We start from the raw sequence: 16,490 nt of genomic DNA, 5'->3' as shown, positions 1-16,490 counted from the left end.
ATGACCTGGCGCTGCGTCGGCCAGACCCGGCATTCAGGGGGTCTCGAAGGAGAGAAGAGAAATGGGAGGAAAGGGACTGAAAGGAAATGTTGAGATGTCTGAATGCAGAACGGGGCTCTGTGAGCACAGAGAGTGTCCCTGAAGGAATTATGGGAAATTCCAAGGATGCCAAATCACCTCACTAGTATTCACATTCAGAATTCATGTGTTTTTTTTTTTCTTTTTCTTTAAGCTCTTCAAATAAGGGAAATAGACTTCCCTCTCTAGCTGATTTACAGAATAGAGAAATTCCAAGACAAGGTAACTTGGGGCATTGCCCTGCTCATATATTCTCGTTTAGCCTGAGCCAAGGTCTGCCTTGTGAAGCAGGTTCCCTTAATCCTGTCACTGTTCCTATCAGGAAGAAATACTGGACAACATGTAGGCATCAGAATGAAGATGAACTTTTTCTGGAACTGACTACATTCACACAAAACCACCGTTCATGTTGGTATTGGCTGCTTTCTCCACCTCTCTGCTTGAGTTTGAAAAACCATCTTTCCAATTTAACACCCCCACCTGTACACCTCATCATTCTCTACACACCATCCTCATTCCCTAGAGATGTATTATTCTAATGTATTTTGAGACTCGATAAAGGAACAAAGGCCCCAAAGTCAGACTTCCCAATTACAAATCCCAGCTCTCCCAGTAACCATCTGCTGAGTGACTTTAGTTGAATTATTCAATCTCATTAAACCAGTTTCTTCATCTGTAAAATGGGGATGTTGATACGAATCATATAACTTTCAAAAAATTTTTATTGGAGTCTCGTTGATTTACAGTGTTGTTCGTTTCTGCTGTACAGCAAAGTGCATCCGTTATACATATACATATATCCACTCTTTTTTTTAGATTCTTTTCCCATATAGGTCATTACAGAGTATTGAGTAGAGTTCCCTGTGCTATACAGTAGGAATCATGTAACTCTTGATGTTACTAATGATGATTAAATTGTATGTAAAGTATTTAGCCTGTTCCAAACCAGACATTCCATATGAGTAACTTATAATTATAGGAAAATGTTAAAAGCTTTGGAGCTAAAGAATAATACTTTCTCACTTAACATCATCATCATCTGCGTGTGTGGTTGTGTGTGTGTGTGTGTGTGTTTTAATTTCTTTGAGACACACTGAATTTATTATCAGGGAGTGTGTTTCAGAGAGAAAAAAAAAGCTCTCATTAATCACTGTACCATTTTGCCTTCTCTGGCTCTGCAATATTTAACTTTACTCTTTGTTTATATTTATGAGAGTCTCTGCAAAATTTCAGGGCATTGCTTGTCAGAGTAGATTTTTAAGCCTACCCATCAGTTTTTCATGACTCTGATGGGTCTCTAGAGCAGAGACAAAAAGAAAGACATAAAATCAAGACCTTTATTCGGCTGAGGCAAAAGAAAAAAGTTGTGCAGAGAATACAGAACACTGGGTTTGGAGTTCTATATCTCTTTTTTTTTTTTTTTTTTTTTTTGCAGTTCTATATCTCTTTATCCATCGCTATGTTAGTACTGTAGCTATTAAGTTTGTGACAGCCCCTTTAATCATCATTTTTTTAACTTGGAAATTGAATAATTGAATAAAATAACCTCTAAGACAGTTCCTGCTTTAGGGTTCCATGCTTTTGCCATTCTGCTTCCAAGAGCTATGAGATAGTGACCACATAAGATGTAAAGACGCTTGAAACTTGATCCCTGCCGCGTAAATTAACAGATTTCACCTAAATCACCTAAAATAGGTGAAGAGGACAGGAAAGAGCGTTTTAGACATCTGGACCCAACTTAAGAGAACAAAAAAAATGAGCAATGATCTGGGGAAAAGTTTGTGGTGAGTCTGCTTAGAGTGGAAGTATTAATGTTAGAAATCTAGAGTAGGTTTAGCACTGTGGAGGACCCTGCATGTCAAGCTATTGACAAGCATTTTGTTGCTACTGGAGTATTTTGAGCAGACAAGTATACTGTAATGTCAAAAGGCATCATCAAAGGAAAATTGTTCAAAGGCATCATCAAAGGAAAATAATCAAAAATCACTGGCCAAAGTTGGCCAAGTCAATATTTTATAAATTTGGGATTCTCATCAAAATATACAACTCCAATATTCAGGAGAGAAAGAATTCATAATTATTTAGGCTGTGCCTGTATAATACTGCATCAAAGAACAAAGGGAACATTCAGGTAACCCTATTTTATTATGAATTTTTGAATGGATTTCAACTTATTTTTAAATTCAGGAAAAACAATTTGCGTATGTAGACTCAGCGTAAATTTCACGTTTTCATTTTTTAAAGCTTTATAGCGGACACCAAGTAATGTTTTATCACTAAGAACCAGCACAGCCCTAACCCTTTGGGTCTTTTCCCTTAAATAATATTGCACATGTGGACCAAGTGAGAATAGCCTTTGAGGATATTACCAAGGGGTTCCTAGGGGACAGTCAGTCAAACATGAAAACTCAAGTGCATTGGGAATCATTTGAAACTTTTTAAAGATATAATAAGGTGTTTGTTTGTTGGTTTGCTTTACTTTCCTAGCCAGTTGGCCCGTTGGCTTGCAAATAACATGTATGAATCTGTGTGTTTTCTTCCAGGGTCTTTCTTTCCTGATTTCAGGCCCTCAGAAACAGTTTTTAAAATAGCATTTTGGCTCGGATACCTAAACAGCTGCATCAACCCCATTATATACCCATGCTCCAGTCAAGAGTTTAAAAAGGCCTTTCAGAATGTCTTGAGAATCCAGTGTCTGCACCGAAGGCAGTCTTCCAAACATGCCCTGGGCTATACTCTGCACGCACCCAGCCACGCCCTGGAGGGGCAGCACAAGGACCTGGTGCGCATTCCAGTGGGATCCGGAGAGACCTTCTATAAGATCTCCAAGACGGATGGGGTCTGTGAATGGAAATTTTTCTCTTCCCTGCCCCGTGGATCTGCCAGGATTACAGTGCCCAAAGACCAATCAGCCTGCACCACTGCCCGGGTGAGAAGTAAAAGCTTTTTGCAGGTCTGCTGCTGCATGGGGCTCTCGACACCCAGCCATGGAGAGAATCATCAAATTCCAACCATTAAGATCCATACCATCTCCCTCAGTGAAAATGGGGAGGAAGTCTAGAGGACAGGAAGGATCAGGACAGGGGCATGATCTTAGGCACCCACTCCACTTCCTACTGGGAAGGCCAGTTCACATTTTGTGGGTGATGAGACAGGACCATTAAATCAGGGACCATCTGGGAATGGGCTGGGGAGGAGACCCGACTCTTGGGCAGTGGGTAGGGCTTAGGGAAGAGGGAGGGTGTCACACAACCATCCCGTTCACAATGATGATAAACAGCATCTCCTTGAGGCTGATGCTCTCTGGGTCATCCTCTGAGCCCGCTTTGCATGTCTGGCCCTTTCAACGAAAAACACCATGGGAAACAGAATTTCATACACAATCCAAAAGACTATAAATATAGGATTATGATTTCATCATGAATATTTTGAGCATGCACTCTAAGTTTGGAGCTATTTCTTGATGGAGTGAGGGGATTTTATTTCCAGGCTAAACTTACTGAGAACCACTTTGGGTTTTTACGGGGAGAGGGCCTGGAGAGGAAGAGACTTAAGATGGTGGCCGGTATCCAGACACGTTATTTTTAGAGCAAGTTTTAAACTCCACCATTCCTGACACATCCAGTTTCTCGGCTTGGGTGAAACTTGACAGTGAGAGTTACCTTTGGCTACAATGTGATTGCTTCTGATTCCCTAAGGATGAGAGTGAGGGGCACTCATTATGTCTCTGATATAATGGAGGTATATCATCTACACTTGGGTCTAGAAAGAGTCAGGGAAAGACGGCTTTTCCTAATGGAACACAGTAAAGATGAGGGTCAATGTTTCAACTTAACTTCTAGGGACAGAATTCCATTAAGTGGCTCAAAGATCAGGTGGAAGGAGGCTTCTTGTGTAACATATTTAAAGATCAAGAGGTTGGGTTGGGGTATGCTAATTTCATGCTAAGATAGAGGCTGCAAAATTACTCCACAGCCTTTTCAACATGGCCTAGAAAGGCTTTTCTTGGCAAATCACTTGCCTTTTCCAGAACTGCGTTATGAAAAACCAGAGCTTCTAATACTTTGAAAGGCACATCACGACTCCCATTTTTTCTCAGCTGCTTCACTACTGCATAATGAGTGAAGTCCACAGTCCCCGGGGCACATGGGACATGTTGGAATGAGTCTGATGATCCAGAACTTTGAAAGATACACACGCTTAGCTTGGGAGGATGCTTTCTGGTCACCAAAAACCCCATCAGAAACAGAAGTTTGCAAACGGTTTTGGACAGAAGCCTGTTTATGCTGATAAAAGATCCAATCGTCCTTTTATTTAATGTATCCCTACTTTTTACAAGAACTTGGGGAACACACTGTTTTTTGCTTTATGTATACCAAATTTCGGTCAACCTTAATAATTCCGTATATTACAAAGATACAGATGGTGACTATATGTAAAAATTAAAATATTTTCACGTTCCACAATAAGAATTTAAAAGAAGAGTTATGTTTTTGAAATAATTCTTGACTAGAGTCACTGGTCTTAAACTCCTGACCATTTCTGTGGCCTTCTTCCCCTATTGGGGGTAATTCCCTCTAAGAATTTCAAGGCAGATTGTAGCCATTATTTAACCTTCACAGCAAAGGTAGTGTCCCCATCATCCTTTCCTTCTTTTCTTGCAGCAAAATGATAATTTCCTGAAATCTCTCTAAAAGGCTAATTTCTCTGCATAGTGCCCTGGAAGGTATGCTCGCATGTGGATTTGAGTTTGGTTGTTGGTCGTGTTTTGACCTAGAATGTTACTGCTTTCTCAGCCCTTTCTCGAAAGTGTCTCATGGTTGACCAGATAGACACTGTGCCTTGTGCTCGTAACTTGGATTCTGGCAGTAGATGTTGGCTGGATTTTTAGACTCTTCTGGTCTGTCTGTATGTCTCCTGACAGCTCTTCCAGATGTAGGTGTCCTATTATGCCGTAGGCATCAGGGAAGGACTTGACTATGCAAGCCTCACTTCAGTTTCATTGTTGAGAAGAACTTCTTTTAGGATCTGAATTTTTAAATCTTACCAGGCTCCCCCTTACAGGAAGTGTGTCCCCATGAAAAGAAGGGTAATAGCTTTTCTTCAGCAGAACGTGGCTCCACATTTGAGATGTTCTTTAAACACCTCTACAGACAAATTTAAATTTTAGATACTAGAAAGCTTAGGATCGCTGGAAAGCTAGCTTTAATGCCACTTCTAATCAAAATAAACAACTCGAGGGCTTCCCTGGTGGCGCAGTGGTTGAGAGTCCGCCTGCCAATGCAGGGGACGCGGGTTCGTGCCCCGGTGAGGGAAGATCCCGCGGAGCGGCTGGGCCCGTGAGCCATGGCCGCTGGGCCTGTGCGTCCGGAGCCTGTGCTCCGCAACGGGAGAGGCCACAACAGTGAGAGGCCTGCGTACCGCAAAACAAAACAAAACAAAACAAAAAATATAAACAACTCGAAAATCTTTCGGTCATCAGATAAAAGCCATGACAATTGTATTCATGTAAAACTATCCATAAATAATTGTCTGCTACACCCTTCTCTATACCCACTCCCTCCAGGGAGGCAAACTTTAACATTTTTTTCCTTTCCCATCACATGATATTAGGTATAAACATGCCAATTTTACAAGAAATTGATAATGTCACCCAAGACTTAGTCCAAAGCGGGATAAACAATGTACGAGTTATATTTTTACTCATCCACAAAAATCTCTGTACCTTTGAGCATGCCAAAAGCTCTCTAAAATTGTCACAGTTAAATAAATGATCGTCATATTTATACTCACATGTTTACTGCTTCTATTTGGAGTTTGAAGAACATACCCAGTGTTCAAAATATCTTCTCTAATGTGTTATAAAAAGCAGTTGCTTTGGGATTGTCTAAACATCACCAAAAATCAACTTGACATTGTGGGATAGGTGAAATTTGAGTTTCTCCTGCAATTCAAATTGCACGCCTTAAGAGAGACCTTGAATCTCTTTACTCAAGAATTTCCCCAGACCTTTGCAGGGATTTCAGAAAAGCACTTTACGCGTCAAGTTTTCTTCCTTTTACCTCCCTTTTGTCTCATTTAAAGACCGCTTCTGCCTGTTATCACTTGGGATCTGCTAACACTCCCCAAGATATTAAGGTTCCTAACGCTCTGAGCCACCTACTTGGATTGGTCCATCCGTAGTAGACAGTGATGTTTGGGTAAATAAATATTTTCTTAAGGCTTTCTGGTTAGGTGCTACTGTATGCCAGGCATTGGCAGAGCACTTGGCACCCACTGCCTCTAAATGTCATAGCAATTCCATTCTTCTTCTTTGACAGATAAAAAATGTGATAGTTAAATGTGACTAAGGACTCACCCAAGGCCAAGGAGGAACCATGATTCGACCCGAGGTCTTCCAAGCCCTAGAGCCCGCATGAGGGGAGAATGGCCTGGAATGTTCTTCAGGCTTTGCATGAAGGACAAATGATATCAGACTGGGTGAAGATGGACATGTAAGAGAATGCAGAAGAGGCTGGCTTGGCTCAGAACAGCCAACACAGTCTGGATGCAAAACGCATTGTGCAGTGTGTTGAAGTTATTGACGCACAGCCACCGTTCATCAGCACACTTTCAGGAAGCATATCCCTATTTTAAATAAATAAAAAGCAAATGCAGTTATCACTTGCATTCACCTGTACTCCAGAAAAAAGGGTATTTCTGAGTTGGAGAGAGAGAAGGAATTATAGCTATTTCACCAGGAATTACACAAAGCCCAGAGAGTGTGTCAAATATGTGAATTTCGTATCTGTCACCATGAGGAAATGGTTCAGAATGCTGGTCTTCAAGTAGCCAGAGACCTTGGCAATCTTTGAAAATGAAGAATCAGTTGGCAGCTATGTCTGCTTCTTAGATGACATCCTCTTGTTCCTGGATTTCACAAAGGAAAGCTTTAAGTCCTGAATGTCTCAGCTACTCCCATCCCTCAAAGTGAACCATCACACAGACCTTCTGGCCCAATAGGTTTCACGGTTATGGCCTGGGAGTGATAACTTGTTAGGAACTATCTGCTTGGGCAGGGAATTATTCTCTCTTTAATCACAGCTGCTTAATCACAGCTTGACAAACATTCTCACTTGCTTCTGGGGCTGCTTCTGCTCAGATCCTCTTGCCAAAAGAGACGCTGCCTCTGTGTCTGAGTACTTGTTGACTTAATTAAGAGCTCTGCTTGTCAGCAAAGGGAGAAGGGAGCCCAAGCACATGGAAAGTAAATTCTTCAAGCAAAACCAGGGAGACTAAAAAGAAGACAGCGGTGGTAAATATGGAGGCATCCGAGGTATGCTCACTTGTTACTCTGATTTCTTTTTACACCACTAGGACTTTTAACCATGAAACTACCTGCACACAGCTCCGGTCGAGCCCGGTTGGAACACTGTTGGCCCCATGCTCCTTGTCTACAACCTGCTGTGGAGCAGGGCTGAGCCCAGGCTGCTGTGGGGTCCGCCGTCTTCAAAACGCAATGGCAGCAATGGCCTCTGGTCCTCCGAAGTTCCTGCAAGATGAGTGTTGTGGGTTTGGGCTGGCGAAAGCCAGCTGGGATTTGAGCAGAGGACACCAGCCCTTGCCAGTGATCCCATCAGCATTACCTCTTTCATACTTCCCCAGACCCAAATGTCATGGGGGCTGAGGATGGACCTTGTCTGTTCTGTATAGGAAAATGTCACTTCTTTGCTACTGTAACACGGACTACTGAGTCTCCCGCCTAAAAGGAAGGTCATGACGTTGGAAGGGGGCTGTTGAGGAGGAAGAAGATTCACTGTGGACATTGCTTGGAGCTGTTCGATAATGCGTTGCAGCAACTGATAAACGAGGAACTTCCCTAAAGCTGATGCTTATTCATTTCCAAAGACAAAACAGTTGTCTTTCTAATACTTGTGGCTCAGGAGTTACTACAATACTTTCCCTCCATTTCACAGTCAACGTTGCACGTTGTGAGCTGGAAATGATTATTGCGAAACTGTAAGAAATACATACTTAATTAGGTAAAAAAAAAAATCTAAGAGCAAATTAATACTACATTTGGCAGGGAAAAAAATAATGAAGGCGCTGACCTATTAAAAAACCTGAGGGGCTTCCCTGGTGGCACAGTGGTTGAGAGTCCGCCTGCCGATGCAGGGGACATGGATTCGTGCCCCGGTCCGGGAAGATCCCACATGCCGCGGAGCAGCTGGGCCCGTGAGCCATGGCCGCCGGGCCTGCGCGTCTGGAGCCTGTGCTCCGCAACGGGAGAGACCACAACAGTGAGAGGCCCGCGTACCGCAAAAATAAAAAACAAAACACAAACAAGCAAAAAAACCCTGAATATAGTAGTTTCATTCTGATGTGATAGAAAAGAAGCTACAGAAAATCCCAACATGAGTTTAATATTTTCTTCTATTTATTTAATATTTCATATGGGTCCAAAGCAGTTTTGCCTATCTCGAGTTATCCCTGTGAGGCAGAAAGAGAAGGAAGGAATTATTATCTTTACCTAGCATATGAAAAAACAAGGGGAAAGATGACGTGAGGTTTAAGGATTTCTTTGAATATCTTCAAATCCAGCCTCTGACTTCTTTTTCCATGATGCTCTCAATATCCCCAAGGTCCACTGCGTTTCTCGAGACTCTGACATTCACATTTCACTCACTCACCTCTTGAACCGTATTTTCAGCTCTATTTGTACCTTCTCTCCTGCTGTATCTCTGCCAGCGGCTGGGCTGATCAAGATTGTTCTAGGGGCTGAGTGCATATCTGTCTAGGGTTCTCTCACTGACTAAAAGACAAGCAGATGTAATCTGTTTCTCCCTAGATAGGCAGCAAGAGCTAAGGAAATAAGCAAGGTGGGGGGCTCTTGGGTTGCTCATCGGGGTGACATGTAAGGCAAAGCCAGCAGTGATTGACACCTTAAGGACTTCAGGAAAGGTCCCAGAGAGAGAGTTGCGGGAATGTTTGTTTTACAGTGAGCCTGAGAACTGTATACACCCCGATCATCACCATCAACAAGCTGTTCACTTCTTCTCTTGCACCAGGCGCTGCACTTGGCACAAAAAAATACAGAAGGGCACAGACAGTCCCCAGCTTATGATCTGGGTGTGTTCCAAGCTCATCTGTTGCATTTTTCCAAGAGGCATTGTTCTAAACGGGGACAGGGAAGGATGTTCCCAGATGAACCAAAAAATAAAAATCTATTTAATGTCCACCAGGGATTGGTCAACTTTTTCTGCAAATGGCTAGATAAGTAGATATTTTAGGCAGTGTTGGCCATACGGTCTATTACACACTCTTCATTTGAATTTTTTTTTTTTTTTGACAACCCTCTAAAAATGTAGAAACCATTCTTAGTTCACAGGCTATACCAAAAAATAGCCCATGGGCCAGATTTAGCCCATGGGCCACAATTTACCATTCTTGATCTCTGCTATTACTAGTTAACAGTGTAGTACAAATAATGCTAAGCAGTGGATTTAGGTGTTCAACATACAAGCTTTTTTTTTTTAATATTCCATTGCCACATCTGCACTTGACTACATTAACATTCCCGAACTGTATGAGTTGTTAGGTCAAGTGACAAGTTCACGTTCAGGGCTGGCTCCTGCCCCATATGACCTGCCCACCGAAAAGATAACTTTAGTATGTCATTGTGATTGTCGATCCCCCCTCCCACTGCTGTATTCTGCAGAACAAGCAAGTCAGCAGAAGCCCAGGGGGCATCCACGGGGGTCTTTCAGCCCTTCCCCTCATTGGCAAAATGCCCCAGCACAATCTGGCCAACTTTGACAGAAGCAACAGCCAATCAGAGCCATCTGACCAAGGTCGATGTGAAATCCCTCCCAGCCCCATGGAGCCTGCTGAAGGGAGGTCCCCAGAGGCTTTAGGGGCCGCGCTTGGCTCCTTGGGAAGGCCTGCAGCGCAGGCACCCGGGCATCTGAGGGTCTGCCCTGGAGCTCATGAGGACCTGGGGTCCAGAGGAGGTGCCGGACGGGAGGACAGCAGCCAAAAGACCGGTGCTAGTTACTAGCAGGCACTCTCCTCCGCCTCCTCCTCTTGTTCTTCTCTTCCTTTTTGTTTAAGTCTGAAACGACCTAACTAGCCTCGAAATGGCGTTACTATGGGGAACATATTTAGACCTCCCCTGGGATGACGGAGCCATATTTCCCTGAGCTGGGCGCTTTGTGGGCGGGGCTTCCTTCCCGGCCCCTCCCAGTTCTGATGGGCAGTCAAGCGAGGAAGGCTGTCCCAGCTGGGAACAACGTGTGCCGTTCCCTTGGCCCAGGACCGGGTGTGCACGGGGCTGAGAGATGAGACTCCGCTGCGGTGGGGCATGGGATGGGGGGAGGGGCAGACCTGATCGGGAAGGACCTGGGAGTGTCGAGACCAGTCAGTAATAACACCACTGCCCGTCGTGGGCACAGAAGGGAAGGCTCTGGGGCAGGCGCTGTGTGGCAGCTTCCCTTCCCTCCTCCCGGCCCTGTCTGTCTTCACCATCTCCTTCCCTTCCTTCCCGTCTCCTTTCTCATCCCTTCCTCTCTCTCCATCCTTCCGCCCTCCCTCTCTTGCCAAGCTTACAAGCAGTGGTGATGCTGGGGGAGGTGCCCTTGCTCCAGAGGGGGCCAGTTCCCACAGGGTTCAGTGCTGACAGCTTGGGGCTTCCCTCAGCTGCTCTGTCCCCTCCCACGGCAGGTCCGTGCCCTCAAGTGAGTCCAGGGCAAGAGACACTCCTCCACCGCCCCCCTCCCCCGCCCACCGCCGGTTCAGAGTGCAGGTGAGGCCTCCACAAGGACCCTTACTCTCTACCCGGATTGCTGTCTTTGTCTTCTTATACTGTTAGTTCCAAATGAAGGCTACAAACACCATGTGCAGTCACATCTCAGAAGAGAGTCAGGAGTGGTATCTATTACCTCCCCCAAGATGTGCGTTTCTCCTTTTACCAACTGCCACCTCTCACTCTCAGACAGTTCGGAAGTCTTTAGGGACCCTGCAAAGTCCCCTTCTCTTTCTCTTCTTCAACTTTCGTCTCTTGCCTTTGTTGTTGCTGCTGTTTTTCCTTTCACTTCCCTCTCAGGTGTGCCTCAGGGCCTCTGAGGCCTTGATTAATCTTGTAAACTTGGTTTCATGCTAGCATGAAGCAACGATTATTCCCCCAGAAGAAATACTGTAGGCAAAACTCAACTGGGTGCAAGGTGTTCCTTCTTTTCTGGTGCTGCTGTGCCCCGTCTCTATCTCACCAGCCCATTTGCTCCTGGACCTTGTTCCTGGACTCCTCCTATTCTTTCATCATATCCTTGCACCGGGAGACTTTCTACTGCAAGCAAAGGGTCCTCTCCTACCAAACGTGCTCCTGCTTTTGCTGAGGCAGGTCCTAGCATTTGTAATCCCTCCGTCTGCTCAGACCATCATAACAAAGTACCACACACTGAGTGGCTTAAACAGCATTAGTCTATTCTCTCACAGTCTACAGGCTGGAAGTCAAAGATCAAAGTGTCGGCAGGGTTCGTTCTTCTGAGGCCCCTCTCCTTGACTTACAGACAGCCACCTTCTCCCTGTGTCTGCACACGGCCTTCCCTCTGTGTGTCTGTGCCCTCATCTCCTCTCCTTAGAAGGACACCAGTCCTGTTGGATCAGAGCCCACGCCAATGACCTCATTTGACTGCAGTTACCTCTTTAAAGACCCTGTCTCCAAATACAGTCACATTCTGCAGTACTAGGAGTAGGATTTCAACATACAAAATTTAGGGGGGCCGCAATTCAGCCCGTAACACTCCCCTTCCCTCTGTCTTCTTTCTGCCCATAAAAATTCTTCCCCAATTCTTTTCCCAAATCAGAAGTTCAAATGCAGCCCTTCCTGATCACCCTCTCCAAGTTCCTACAGCAATTGTCTATAAAATATATTTAACTACTTGTGCACTTTATTGTGACCTTTCTGTTGCTTTTTAAAATCTATAACGTTTTTCACTTTAAAACGTACTTTACACTCTACCTATATAGGTTTCGTCTTCTCAACTAGATGAAAACTCTTGGAGGACAGGAAGTGTCATATGGCTTCATATTCCCACAGCAGTCCTCAGCACCTGGGTGGTCATCTCTGAGAACTGGGACCCCTCATAAGCAGGCAAGGAGAAAGCAAGGGACCACTAATTCAAGCACTAGTTACAGGTATCTTGGGAACACCAGATGCTCCACCAGGAAGGCTCGGGTAATAGCTGATGACAAGAGGCTTCTGGTTCTAATCAGGGTTCAGAACCCAGCAGTGGGCAATCCCAGGCTAGTGACTGTCTCCAGACCCACAGGCACGGAATCCCTCCCCAGAGCCATCAATGAACGGGACAGACTCTAGACCCCGAGAGAAGGTGAGACAGAGCAAAAGGGGATCAAGAACCAAAGCCAGGGAATTTGCTGGTGATCCAGTGGTTAGGACTCTGTGCTTTCACTGCCAAGGGCACAGGTTCGATCCCTGGTCAGGGAATTCAGACCCCACATGCCTTGTGGTCAAAAAAAAAAAAAAAAAAAAAAGAACCGAAGGCAGAACCCAGTCCTGGGAGTTGGGTCACTGAGGGGCACGTGGGAGGCTGTGATCACCACGGGGCCCCCATCCCAGCAGTGGGTGAGCGCTATTTCAATGACGCCTGCCCTGCATCAGGGTTAGCTTGGAAAATGGGTGCCAACCAGCCTCCAGTTAGTTTTTACTCTGCTTTGTCTCACAGCCTAAGAGTCGAGGAAAGGAAAGTACACTGACCTGACTGGATATGAGGATGTAGACAGCCATTGCCTGCTCAGAGGCCTTTTCATTCAGACCTTCTGAAGACCACCTCCCACTCTCACTGCCCACACCCTTAGTGACTGTAGTGGTACAATCTCAGCTGCTGGAGCTCCTGCGTCTTGGGTCCCGCTGCCCATTCAGTGTGGCATTACAGTACCTTGGCCTGGTCCCATTTCTGTTTCATCAACCCCCCCCAAGCCCCTCACTGTAGACAAATTTATGACCTACATGGTGCTTCCCTGACAGCCCTAGAGAGATGCCTTCTCTTCTGCCTGGATTTTGCTGAGAAGCACGAGCATTTAACCTCATTTGGAAGAATCAGCGAAGCATGTGTTGTCACGCTTTCTGGATGAGGGACAATGCCACTTCGGTTCCCGTCCCCCCGTCTCCTCCCCAGAGACTCTCATATTGCAAGTGTGCCTGGTTCCACAGTATCTATCACAAGGGAACACGGTTTTGTCTAGAGTAATGTGGTGTACCAGCTTCAATCCAATCTAGAAATTACAGGAGGAAAAATCACATGAAAAGGCGGGTCCTACAAAAGCATTAAGTGTATTTAAGCCAAACCATCCAAAAATAGGTTTGAATGTGTGTCGCAAGGGCTTATTGATGTATCCAGTAAAAACTATCTTTTCCTCCCCACTCTGGTCCCCATGCCTTTTGCTAAACCCAGCCTTACCTTAATAGTGAAAAGATTTTAGCTCTGCAGCTTGGCTAATTGAAGTCTCAAGGGTGGGAAGGCCCTGGGCGTATTAATCAAAAGCTGAGCATCGGTATAAATGCATCTTAGCTCCAGCGTCCTCCCCACGCAGGCCCCGTGTCATAGCAGAGGTGACAGTGGTTGTAAAGAGCTGGGAAAGAGGGAGCACTGCTGACTGGGTAGATGAATGAGCAGATTTAATAAAAAATAAGGATGCTCAGATTCAATCTGATAAGTAGGAAGGCTGTTAAAAAGTAGGCTGATGAAGTATTTTTAAGAGCAAAACAAGCAAGGATTACAAATATTTACATAACAAGTTATTGCGCATTTTCTACATACTTTCATAACGGAGTTAAACATTTATTAGGGAGTCACTGAAGAAAACAGTGGGGTCCCCTTCTTGTCTCCATTCCTAAGAGCTCCCCTGACCCTCTGCCTCTTTATTCCAAACGTCGCGTACAACCTTGATCCCTAAACTTCAGCACACGAGAGCTGCCATCCTGCAACAGAAATTTTGCTTCAGCTTGTAAAGCCTGAGTCAAAACACATGCTTTCTTCATCAGATGTGGAGGGAAGAAAATAGCTACTTTTGTCTCTGGGGTATAACAAGCCATAAGCAATCCATTCTCCAGTATTACCACACCTACTTAACCCAATATTGCAGACAATGAAACGAGTCTGCTCCATACAAGGCACTGTGATGGAATATGTAGAGATAAATTCTGAAGAGGAAAAATTACATTTTTCCAGCATCTGCTATGTGTCAAGCCCTCTGCACGTGTTTGATATGGTAAGATACAAATTTTTACAGTCGCGTTACCAAAGAAATATTTTCACAGGGAACCACCACAGTGACATGGGTGTGAGAAGAATAAAAACAGTAAAATCATAAGGGAGTTCAGGAAAAAGAGAAAGACTGGAAAAAGTTGAGCTCTCTGTGCACCTTTTTCTGGGGTTCACCTGTGCGGGCGGGCACCCAGTTTGTTGAACCCTTGGCCTGATTTTACCCCATAGCCCATCATAGGAGGGGAACTGGTGGATTCCGTAAGCAGGGGCCTGGGAGCCACAAGGCCTGGGCTTAATTTCAAGCCCCAACTCCGCACCTAACTGAGTGACCCTGGACAAGTCATCTGACCTCTCTTGGCCCCTCGGTCTTCCTCATCTGTGAAATGGGTAAGCAAATGAAATGGTGGAGGTGAAAATACCTCATGTGCTGATAAAACGTATGAAATCACAGTAGGCCCCTGATAAATGCTAGGCCTCTTTCCCTGTCATTTGCCCTCACAAGTGTTATATAAATAAAACATTATTATAAATTAGATCACCTTTACGGTATCTTAAAGCACTGAAAACTCCATGTGCAGGAAAAGATGGAATAAGTCTTTTCATTTCCTTTGTTCTTCATCCTAGTTCAGGTTGGTCCTTTCTAGATGTTGGTCATCACCAGTTCAAGACACTAGTGACTCTTTCACTAGAAAGGAAGTCACAGAATAGGTGTTTTACCATTGCCCTGGGTGCCGTCATTCCTACATTTAGTGTGCTGGCCACCAAAATCCAAGTTTCAGTTACTTCTCCACACCCCCATCCCTGACACCTTCCACGATCCTATTTTCTTCTGGTTGGAAATATCCCCACCAGAACATTTTGTTTTAAATTTTAAAAGTCAGACTCACTGTGCTACTTTGAGGCTTTCCACCCAGCTTTCAAATTACAGACGACCCAGAACAAGAGTACCCAGTGCTGGTGTTTATAATCCTTCTCACACTGACGACTTTCTTGGCAAATAGGAAGTATTTTGTTATCATCATTGTTCTGTGAAAGACAGTCTATAGGATGCAGTCATTACATAAAAGATGTGTATGTGCCTACATAACCAATGTTACAAGAAAGAGAAGTAATTTTGACCTGTGGAAGACAGCAGAGCAATTGAAGTAAAGCTTGGGTCTAAAATCGTCTCAGGAAATAGGGCTGGACACCACCTGGGCTGGGGAACTGTCAGAAGTAAGTGTTTACAAGACAAAATAGCAAATTCCAGTCATGACCCTCGGGCAGTTTAGATTTCAGCCGGAATTAAAACCCACATCATGGGAGCACCAACTCATAGTCTTAGCTCTAATTTCAAGTTCTGCTCGTGACAGGCTCGGCATTTCCGTGGACCCCTTTAAATGATCTCCAGGACCCTTCTGGGTAAGTGGCTTGATAGGAGAGTCCACGCTGCAAGCTCAGCTCACCATGACTCAGTCTGCCCAGGGCAGTCAGCTGGACTCAAAAGGCGGTGTTTGGCCGAGGAGCTGCCACCATCTCCCTGCCAAATGGCCTCTCGTGACTCAGAATCTCAAACTTGTTTTAAACAGAGGGGAAAAGTCACTTTCAGGGATGAGGTTCTTGGCCCAACTCTGCTTCGTAGAAACACAGTCTATGTCTATTATCGGTGTTCTGGGTTTTTGAAGCAGCTGCGGATTTGTGGCAGGGGTGAGTGGATTGGTGTTGGCCCAAATTAAGAGTTTTCCATCCTTTCAGTGCTGGGAGATGGAAAACAGAGCATCACCTCAGAGGAAGCAGAATGCAACGGGGCTGCGAACAGGGAAATAAGCGTGGGCTTCGATTTACAAAGAACCAAAGTCTGAACTTGTACAAATGAAGACATGGGTTTGGAGGAAGAATTCTTACTCTACAGGAGGATGCATAACTTTAGTATATTGAGTATTAATATAATTCATTAAAGGTTAATCTGCCTTGTTTTTTGAGGGGGCATACATCCATTACATGAAGCCAGCTTCACGTTCATGAGTGTGGTCCTTACCACCCATTGAAGGGGCGGCTGGGTCTCCATCCCAACCACCTTTCCTGCTAGCCGCTGTCTTCTGAATCCACCTAGGAGCTTGTACGTCTTCCCTGCCACGTGGATTTCCTTCTTTATCCAGCATTTATCTGACT

The 16,490-nt window shown here is 44.9% G+C and overlaps 1 protein-coding gene across 6 annotated transcripts in view; it reads left to right on the top strand.

Moving 5' to 3' along the window:
- The window catches only part of ADRA1A (adrenoceptor alpha 1A), a 91,058-nt gene extending 78,246 nt beyond the window's left edge, over positions 1–12,812 (top strand). Inside the window, exons 2-3 of one of the 6 annotated variants that reach the window (XM_060155719.1) lie at positions 2,622–3,007; positions 12,082–12,437. In XM_060155719.1, the coding sequence (XP_060011702.1) occupies positions 2,622–3,007; positions 12,082–12,201 (506 nt within the window). In that variant the 3' untranslated portion in view covers positions 12,202–12,437. Of the gene's footprint in view, positions 1–2,621; positions 5,871–6,792; positions 7,211–7,434; positions 9,235–12,081; positions 12,438–12,797 lie in introns of those variants that run through there. The other 5 variants (XM_060155720.1, XM_060155724.1, XM_060155723.1 and 2 more) reach the window with 5 other exon arrangements.
- Positions 12,813–16,490: the final 3,678 nt, after the last annotated feature.

This window comes from Lagenorhynchus albirostris, chromosome 7, assembly GCF_949774975.1.
Source record: "Lagenorhynchus albirostris chromosome 7, mLagAlb1.1, whole genome shotgun sequence".
NCBI lineage: Eukaryota > Metazoa > Chordata > Mammalia > Artiodactyla > Delphinidae > Lagenorhynchus > Lagenorhynchus albirostris.
Note: the sequence above shows the minus strand (reverse complement) of the source record. Positions and strands in the feature narration are given on the sequence as shown.